The 10,567-nt window shown below is 41.4% G+C and overlaps 1 protein-coding gene across 2 annotated transcripts in view; it reads right to left on the bottom strand.

Moving 5' to 3' along the window:
• The window catches only part of Frl (formin-like protein), a 152,152-nt gene that overhangs the window by 104,917 nt on the left and 36,668 nt on the right, over positions 1-10,567 (bottom strand). For both annotated transcript variants that reach the window (XM_011311478.1, XM_011311477.1), the window contains one exon: positions 2,012-2,098. In XM_011311478.1, the coding sequence (XP_011309780.1) occupies positions 2,012-2,098 (87 nt within the window). The remainder of the gene's footprint in view (positions 1-2,011; positions 2,099-10,567) is intronic.

The following is a 10,567-nucleotide window of genomic DNA, read 5'->3' as shown; positions in this document are numbered from 1 at the left end:
AAATTTTCTTATTTTACTTTTCCCACCACCAAGTTTATGCCGAATATCCCCTCTACTCTTGCCTACACGCAGGGCATCACGGGCCCGAAGGGGGGCGCAGCCATAAATTTTATGACTTGAGACAATTTAGCCTAATTGAGTGCGGGAGCTGAAGTAGCTCCGAGAGCTGAGGTTGCCCACCTCTGTTGTAGGCTGTTCTCTTCCCTTACCCGGGAGAGGCATCTTGTCGTTGATTTTTGTAAAATGTTTAACATTCAGTTGTGTACTGAATGAGTCGTTGTTCGTCCCTTTTCGGAGATGGTCCGAGCTTGGTTGTTGTAACAACCACGTCAATAGGTCCCTCGTTCACTCACTCTAATCGGGTGGTTCAGTCCAATTTGCTACTCAATGCGTTGGTCAAAGTTGTCCAAGTGGGAGACTCCAGTTGTCGGGTGGATTTTGAATGATGTTTTGAATCAATGATGATTTGATGATGTCAATGTAAATGAGAATGATGTAATCCAATGTGTATCAGAATGTGATCATGATGATTATCGGAATGATGATGTGAGCTGCCGAGTTTCTGTTGAGCGGGCCCTTATATAGCCCAAAATGGTGAAGTGGGGTAAGGACGTCGTGTGCCTACCACTCCCCACTAAGTCATCAAAGCGTTACCGTACAGGAGAGACGTAAGGAGCGTATAGGTAATGTAGCGACCGTTACGTCACATAATTTTAAATTCAACTAGTTAGGCAGGAGTCGAGCCTTTATTTTTAATTTTCCTTTGAAATTACGTAATAGGGGTGAAAATTTTTCATCTAATTATTTTTTACAATACAGTGAATATTTTGAAAAACCGAAATTATTAATCGTTGTGTAACATGATAAAGCGAATAGGAATTGGATTCGTGAGAAAGAATAGGTTCACTCGGAAAACTAATGCGAGTGAAAACATCACTCGTATGACAATGCTGCATAGCCTCTTAATAGCTTGGAATTCCACTGAGATATTGAGCTGAATGTAAAGTGACTACAATCCAGGAAAAAAATTAATGAAACTGTTACAAAAATTCAACTTACCGAATGAGTCTTTTAAAGTATTCCTCTAGTAATAGCCATTCCGAAAAATATATGGAAGGAAATCCATCTTTTTCGGAGATTTTGACTGGCTAATGTTACTTTAATTTTGAGTAAAAATGAGTATTTTCTAAGAAGAAATGTCTTCAGAAAATGGTGTCAATCCATATTTACGTCTTGCATGCCCGTAATCCACGATTCCACCGAGTGAAGCGACCCGTTTGACCGGTGGATGAAGGTTTAAAACGTGGTTCATTTTAGGTCATTGTTTGGCAACCACTACATGACCGATATTAGCTCATGCCTAAAGGTCAATGCCGTCTATTAGTCTTGGCCAACATTTAGCAACCAGCCTTCTCAAACCAAGGACTCATGAAGACTGAGCCAGGAACGGTTACAGACTGGCGTGCAAGGCTCGGCCTGTTGGCTGCCACTCAAGGGCCAAGATTGGCCAGTCATCATTTTCGGTCGCGGGACGCACGACATAATGCTACGTATCAACTTTTCCATACTATATATGTAAGTCACAAAATGGTGTTAACAGGAGAAACAAAAAATGTAAAGAGGAGTGCTGGAGAATTATAAGGACAGAGTATTTTCACAAAAACATACCGGGACACAAACAGCTATTTTCACTTATTTATGTCACTCAGCTAGCTTTAACCACGCACTTATATTGACTGAGAGAGGTAAGTGGCCACTGATCACCTTCCTTTTTATTTACCTCCCTTGGGCAATAAAAATACTTGGTTAGTGGGCACTCGGAACATGAAGTAATATATGCCACACGATCTGAAAAGTATTTCAGTGACGTATTTCAGAAAAATGCACTACAAAGCCGCGGCTTTTAATCAAATATGTTGCCAAAATAATGTTCAGCTCTTGTAGCATAAATTGCTATTGTTTCTTATCACTCATTAAACGGTTTTCAAAAATTTGATAAAACTGTACTCACTCGATGGCTTCGGGAGGCTTTTGGGTCTAAATACGTCCGCAATTTTGCAAGGTAATGGGAGGGTGGATCTTTTGCTTGCACTCGTTCCTGAAAAAATATACTATTAGTAAATGCATGCGAATCACAAAAAAGGAAACTTAGAACTTAGTACCCATTCCCATAATCGAATAAATTATGATTGTAACATGATTGTACAAAATGTGCGTGCCGAGCAATAATAGTAAAAAACATAATTGAACATAATAGAGATTCAATTATTAACAAGTGTCCAATGATAATAGTATCTTATATTACAAGCGAATGAAGTGAAAAGTGCGTGGGAGGATTACGTACGATTCGCCTGATAATGCTTCGTCAAGTGTCACTTCCCCCAATGACAATCCGCCTACCGTTACGATTTGATTGAAGTTTCGCCTAAGTCCAATTTCACCTCAAAACATTTTGCCAAACTTACAATTCGTGTAATAGTCAGACTGCCTTAATATGTACTAAAATCCAGATCCGACATGTGTAAAGTAAATGGTAAAAAAATCAAAATTAAAAGTATCCGAGAATGTAAAAATCAGAGTGCATCCAGGCCACACAACAGAAAGGAGGAAAGTTGTGGAAGGATTCACGCATACCGCAAACTATTGGACTTTGCATCTGTCCCTCCGTAGTCTGATTACGTAATTACTGGGTTAGTATAGAAGAAATATAGAGTAAATATAACGTCCAGGTCCACCAAGAACAATAATCACTGGAATAATCATGTCTCTGATGCAAAACCCATTCCTATCCTCTTGATGGATAGAACCAAGATGAGATAACATTCGTCTACAAGGAAGCAACTCTGCAGGGTACCCCTCTGACGTCACGACTGACAGCATCGACCGCTCTTCATTGTGGAACCTCCAAGGCAACGTCAATTTGCAGGACCAGCTCTTGTTGCCGAAACAGGCATCATCCCGAGTGCCCAGCTCGGGGTATTTCTCGTTAAACAATCACTGACCTGGTAAATCACTCAGCGTACAATTGAGCTCATCCCGAGTGTAAAGCTTAGGGTATTTCTCGTCGAACCAGCACAGAGCTGGTAAATCGCTCAGCGTACAACTAAGCTCATCCCGCGTGTATAGTTCAGGGAATTTTCTCGCCAAGCCAGCTTTGAGCTGGTAAACTACTCAGCCTACAACTAAGTTCATCCCGAGTGTGCAGCTCAGGGATTTTTTTACGGCTGGTAATATAAAGCGAGTGAACCACCAAGTTCTTCCTGGGTGGACAACTCAGGCCTGTCAACACCAGCAACACCCCCAGATTCATCTCCACATCATCTTTAGCAGTGCTAAAGAAGCGTGTTTGAGCGTTGTCAACTCCGTCAGTGCTAGAAGAACTAATAAATTATTGGAGTTTCCCGGACTCCACTACGAATAGGAAACACCGAGAGATCGCCCCGGCCTTGCTGCCGTCTATTTCTACTACCGTATGTCAGAAAAACACACCAGCAACATTCATACTATTCTAGTGATCCAACGCCACCCATCGTCATCAACAATGGTAATATCAACATCAAAGCATTAATTGAGAAAATACTCGCTGATGTCTCTAACAGAGGCATCAAATTTAAGTGCCGAGGTAACTCTACAACCATCTCGCTCCAAAATCGTGTTGATCATGGGAAAGTGTGCCAAATTCTCGAAAAAGATAATATTAATTACTTTACTTATGGGTTCAAGCAGGACAAGACCACCAAATTTATCCTGAAAGGCCTCCCCCCAATCTTTTCAGAAGACGACATGGAGGCTGAACTTTCTGCCGGTGGAGTCGAGGTTATCACGGTCAAACAATTCATCAAAAAGGACAAAATTAATGATACCTCCACCAAACTCCCGATTTTTGCTATCACAGTCGGTCCTGTTATTAAAATTACTGATATTAGAAAAATTCCCACAATCCTTTATCACACTTTCCAAGGGGAGAAATTGAGATCGGATGGCCAACCTCTTCAATGCTTTCGTTGTCAACACTTTGGTCACGCTAGCAACCATTGCAACCTCCCACATCGATGGATCAAATGTGGATCAAATATTTTCCCCATTATCCCTAGTGCTAGAGAAAGGATCTCTAGACTCAGAAAAACTGATTTCCCCTTAGAAAAACTGAAAATCATTATTTAATATGAACATCTATTCAACACCAATTTCTCTCATGGCTCATCGGTTGAAACTTAATTTTAATATTCTAGCCTCAAACATAAATGGCCTTAAACCTCATCTAACCGAACTAATCCATATAATATTAAATTACAATGTTAAAATCATACTTCTTTCAGAAACGAAGCTGAATAAATATATCAAAAAAATCAATTTTCTTAACTTCCATATTGTCAGAGCTGACAGAGTCGACAGAGCCGGGGGTGGTGTGGCTATTGCGATCCACAAGTCTCTCAAATTCAACGAACTTCCTTCTTCTAACAAATATAATAACGAATACTATTTCCCTCGCTCTTGGAAATTGGCAGTCATCATCCCGATATTAAAACGTGGTAACTCTCCTTATGAACCAGTCAGCTACCGTCCGGTAAGCTTGCTCCTTAATTTAGCAAAAATCCATGAAAAAATCATCCTTTCAAAATTGAGTAAATTTATTGCGATAAATGACACTATCCCCGCTGCTCAATTCGGTTTCAAATCCAAACACTCCACCATCCACCAACTCGTTTGTATCGCCAACCACATTAACACCAACCAAGAGGACAAAAAGGATACTGCCATGCTACTGCTTGACAGTGAAAAAGCTTTCGACTCTGTCTGGACCTCTGGCATTATCTACGAATTGATAGAGCTAAATTTTTCGCCGTGTCTAATCAAAATCATCCGATCATAGCTCACTGATAGATTTATTCAGGTTAGAATTGAACAATCTCTGTCAACCAAAGCAAAAATTGTCGCTGGGGTTCCGCAGAGCTCCATTCTTTCGCTAACTCTCTTTAATATATATATTTCTTCTGTTTTTCATAAAACTTCTCCAAATGTTAACATTGCTGGTTTTGCGAACGATTTTGCTCTTTTCGCATCCAGCACTTCGCTAACTAAAGCTGTCGCCAGACTTGAAAATTCTGCTTCCTTCATAATAAACGAGTTCAATAAATGGAAAATTCAGGTCAATGGTACCAAAATCGAAGCTATTATATTCACAAAAAAAAGACAAAATGTAACATTAAAATAAGAGGCCAACATTTAACCCCTTCTGTAAACGTTAAATACTTGGGCCTTCACATAGACAACAATCTTCTCTGGAAAAAAAAGATTAATCTGTCTAACTCCAAAGTCAAGGCTATATTAGCAAAATTATATTTTTTATTTAAATCTCCAGCTCTTAGCACCAATCTTAAAATAGTTCTTTATAAGAGCCTAGTCAGACCAGTCCTAACATATGGGTGCTCAATATGGTTCAAGGCTGCCAAATTCCACCTTGATAAGCTTCAAGTGACAGAAAATGAACTTTCACGTATTATTGGTGGTTTTAAGTTTAGATCATCCATTATTAACATGCATAATGATTTAAATATCGAACCCATCTCCTCTTTCATATACAGATTAGCATCAACCTTCGAGGCTAATGTAATAGCACACCATAACAATTTAACCAAGCACCTAAAAGTAAAAAAAAAATCTAGCTGGTCACACCGATGACCTCCAAACCCTCCCCACATCTCCCCACTTTTCCCCTTCTACACGTCATTCATAGGCTTTTTTCGGAATTCTTTATTTTCCCTATTCATTAAATCTCTGCGCTCATCCCCAATTGCAATCAGTTAATACCTTACATTAAGCCATATTATATTAGGTATAGAGCCAAGGGCTGGAGATCTAACTTATAAGTATCACTACGTGTACATACTCTGTATAATATGTATATATTGTGAATAAACTCTTCTTAAAGTTAAAGTTAAAGACTAGTTAGGGTCAAATCGCTTCAAGGGTTCATCTTTTATTCGATATTTAGATCTACTAGTCACCCAGTGCCCGCAACATCGGCCATGAAAAAAAGGGATTATTTTCCGTTTTTTGGTCTCGTCATATTGATTGGAGCTTTGCACGCCGCCCCGTCGGGAAACATCACCGGGGCTTTCGCTGCTGCGTGTATTTATGCTTAGACGTAGATTTCCACGGAGAGCCCGGTTTTGTCAACCCGTTAGCGAATTCATGAGTCAAGGACAATTTTGGGGATTCGCAAGAATGCATCATGCTAGGGTAATGGGGGAAATAATAAGTAACCATCAAATTCCGAGTCTCTATCTCTCTGTTTCTTCGCGTAGTTTCGCTTGTGAAATAATTTCATTATCACTTTTTCTTTTCTTTATCATGTCACAGCCAAAGTGAATTTGTTCTCCGTTTGTCTGCGATGTTACCCAGAGCCTCCCCCGCTTTTTTTCTTGATTATTAACTTCTCCCCCTTATGCTGTTATTCTTTATTTCAGGGATGTGCAGCCTCTACTCTGAGAGCAAGTCGTGCTCCCGACCTCTATTAGTACATAACAAAGGATAGACGAAAGGCCATAGTGTCGGGTAATATGGCCCAGATCGTAAAGACTCTTCTCCTCGGTTGAAATCAACCGAAGTGGAGGTAACACTTAAGAAAAAGAAAAGAGGAGAAATGTCGCCGAAAAAAAGGAAAAACAGAGAAATGAGTCAAAAATGGAATTTTGAAAGAATTCATTTTGAAAGAAGACGTTATAAATAAAATGTAAAAATCCTCATCCTCTATTGTATTATGTTTAAATTCGAAAGAGAAGTGTGAAATACATATAGTGTTTTGTTGGACTATTCTTCCCGAGTAACTCAATCCCCCACTTAATCTTTCAGGTCCTCCCTTGAACAATTGTTAAACTCAACAGAATTTGCCCCCAACGGTCAAACCACCGGAATTATCGTGCCTTGCCCGAGGATTTTCCAGGTTAACTCTCCGACCAAAGCAAAGTTGTTGTTTCTTGGGAGGCTCTTGAGTTGAATACTTCATTGCATTACATTGCATTTAGTTTTTTGCACTTACTTCACACAACTAATTTTATCATTTAATTAATTTCGTGCTGCCAGTTAGTGTAAGTTTATTCTGTTTGGGTCCTACTGAGGAGAACATTTCAGTGTGATTATAGTTTTCCATGATCCAATAGGTGAAATACATGTAAGAAAACAAAATATCTTAATAATATAATGAGGTCTTCTATCAACGGAAAAGTTTATAATCGTTTATAAATTTTGGTTCAAGAAGTATTTTCGAAAAATATATCTTGTAACGGGATTTTTGGAAATCCCGCACATTAAACTAAATTTTGGGTTAAGTTCTCTAAAACTTCTGCCATCTCGACTCTCTCCCAGGAATTACTCGAATCGTCGAGGGGTGTGGGGACTGGGGCCCGAGTGCTTAGGGTGTTAGGAGGCCTAAGGCAACAGCACAGGGCGGAAACGGGGAAACATTCCCAGCTCCCCTACGAGACTTGCTGGCATATAGCATAGGACTCATACTGGCGTATGAGCGCTCCATGTTAGATGGGGTGGGCATTCCAGCGGCTGATCCTTCGAAGGGGTTGTTCGAAGGGGTCAGTGGCGACGCTCGAATTCGGCGCGCTCAAGGAGAGGCTAATGCCAGGGATATCCTCCTTGCGGCGAGGGCAGCACGTCCCGGCACACGGCAGCTCACCCAGCCGTAGTCGAGAGTGGGGGTACATCGGCACTACTGCTGACACTGCCCACTCACTCGGCAGAGCCGCTTCGGCTGGCTCCCAGTGCGGACCACTGGCAGCTATCTTTCGAGCCCTTAGCTGGCTCCCAATGCCCAGCATTGGTCTTCTACGCTCCCTAGGTGAGGATCATCCTCTCCCCGGGAACATTCTCTGAGTAAGAGCAATACTCTCCTCAGGTGATGTTCTCTGGGTGAGAGTCATCCTCTCCCCAGTTAGGCTCTCTACATTTGGGGCTACCCTAGTGGGCCCGGCACGCTCTCGATGGTGTGCTTTTGGGTGAGTAATCCCCACGCTCTCGGCCTCCCGGCACGTCGCTATCTTACGGCGCGCTCTCGGCGAGGTGTTCTCAGAGGTCGCCCTCAGCGTCCCAGAACCCCGCAAGTATGCTCTCGGTATCCCAAACCACGGTCTGTATTATTTTTCGGTCTAGATTTCGGTTATTGGAGTCACGTATCCGTGGACCCTGGCCCTCTCTCCACGACCTAACATCCTGAGCAACCCAGGTCTTCCCGCTTCCGTTCCTTTCGTCATCGGCTTCTAGCTTCTCGCGGGTAGTTTTACGGTAATGAGGTTATCGTTTTAGTTCTGGGAGTACGGACTCCCCGATTTTTTGGGTTTATGGATTTACGGATTTTGTGTTGTCGCGAGGACGAGTTCCAACCTCACTCGTCCTGTCCTTTCGAGCTCTTGTTTTTTTTGGATATTTCGGGATTTTGGGTTTGATGAGGTCGGCTGACCTCGGGCAAGACAGGGCACCCCCCCTCCTTGCCTTCGTTTCGGTTTTCGTTAGCTTTAGGCCCATAAAAAGCTAGCTGGCGCCCGCAGTAATTCGGTTGGATTTTAGGATGCGAGCACGGGAACGGGGGAAGGTAATAACTATCGCCGATCTTCGGGACGAGATCGGGGAAAAGTGTTCCAATCCACGATAGAATTGCGACCCGGTGTATAACATCAATGGATTGTCCTCTTTCGATATTCTTAGTTTCTGAGTAAGTTGTTGTCTGGAGTGACTAAAACTAACAGGTGGTGGGTTGTCATAAACAATGTGGTCATTATTTCATTACATACTTAGCATTCTATGTACATCGATATGTACCCGCCCATTTTTTTGATGCATATCGGAAGGTCCCGGGTTCAAGTCCCGGTCTGGACTATCCATTTTTTCAGTAATTTTTCTCGCAAAAATTATATGGAGAATTATCCTGTTCCCCTTCCTACCTCATCCAAATTCTATCCAACGACTCCTATGACGTCACAAATAGAATGTGGGACGCTATATAAACTTCCCTTCTATGATGTAAAGCTGATGATGGTAGCTATGTAAAGAAAAGTCAAAAAGCGCGTGAAATAATTGGAAAATCATCCGGATCTGTTTGCTACTGATACTGAATACAACGAGATCATGACGAGAGACACCTTTCCCAATCATGACGGCGACATAAAGTCAATAAACTAAGTCAGATCAAATGAAGTTGAATAAAATCGAGTCAAGTCCAATTGAGTCAAATTAAGTCAAAGTTGCAACCAAAGGTCCACGTATACTGTAAGTCACTTGAATCAGAGTCTACAAATGTAAATGTATACAATCAATGAAATCAGGTAAAACAAGTGGAAAATATCGTGGTAGCCAATTATCAAGACTATTGTCAAATTCAAACGTGAACGAATAAAATCTCCATACAGTAGATTTATTATTCATATTCATTTATACATATACATATTTTACTCTTTTCAAAGTAAACCTTCGGAGTAAACGTTCAGTGTGATGTGTAACAGGGTATTTTACAGCGTTACTGTTGCGTGAACGTTTCGCGTCATTTAATTGACTTCCACTAGACGGAAAGGTACTTTCGATGACGACAGTCTTGAGGCAGGAGTGGAATAAAATGAACTTTATTTTGTTATTTGTTCGAATTTAAATTACGTGAAATTACGCTCCATTTGAGGATCTACTTCGAGGATCATCACGGGGCCGAGAGATGTCATTAAACTTCAGATAGCATTTTCAAGACTGATTTTAGGCATAGCAGTGGATGGAGCTTCAATCCAGTCGTCATTATCACAGATGTAACACAGTATACTGAACACGAGGCTGATTGGTAATCAGTGGAAAAATGGAACGAAAAAAATGGAAAGAGAGTTACCACTCTCTCAGGGTAGTATTTAACACAGGAGTTGAGTTGGTTTAATGCAGGCAGCGCTGAGAATTAATTCTCATTCATTATAGACAGGAAAAATATAGCTAAAGCATCGCCGAATCAGGAGCGCACATGATGGCAATTAATTGTCTTCCGCGCATGTCTGTGTGATTAGGATTGGTGGGTGATAGCATTGTCACCACCAATCACCTTTGTTATCGCATTCACTGCCTGCTGCATAACGTTACGTGTTTTCGGTAATCATTTCCCGATCGATGGGCATAGAGAGTAGATTAATGAAAAAAATTTGGGTAATTTTTGACGCTGGAGCGACGCTACCCCTGATTTTCGCGACACCTGAGATTTTGTTGGTCGCCGAGGATAATTAACGTCTCTAGAGCAGGGCTGGGCAAACTCTGCTCTGAGAGCAAGTCGTGCTCCCGACCTCTATTAGTCGTAAAAAAGGGTAGACGAAAGCCCATTGTATCGGGTGATGGGCCTTTATAACCCAGGTCGTACAGAACCTTCTCCTCCGCTGAGATCAACCGAAGTGGGGGTGACGCTTAAGAAAAGGAAAAGAGGAGAAAAGAGACTCAAGTAAAGGAAAAGCAGAAAAATAAGTCGATGAAGAAAATTTCAATTTTTTTTCATTGTGTGCATTAAAAAATAATCAGATGCGCGACAAGTTTTACCCTT

The sequence above is a fragment of the Fopius arisanus genome, unplaced genomic scaffold (assembly GCF_000806365.1).
Source record: "Fopius arisanus strain USDA-PBARC FA_bdor unplaced genomic scaffold, ASM80636v1 scaffold00089, whole genome shotgun sequence".
Lineage (NCBI taxonomy): Eukaryota > Metazoa > Arthropoda > Insecta > Hymenoptera > Braconidae > Fopius > Fopius arisanus.
Note: the sequence above shows the minus strand (reverse complement) of the source record. Positions and strands in the feature narration are given on the sequence as shown.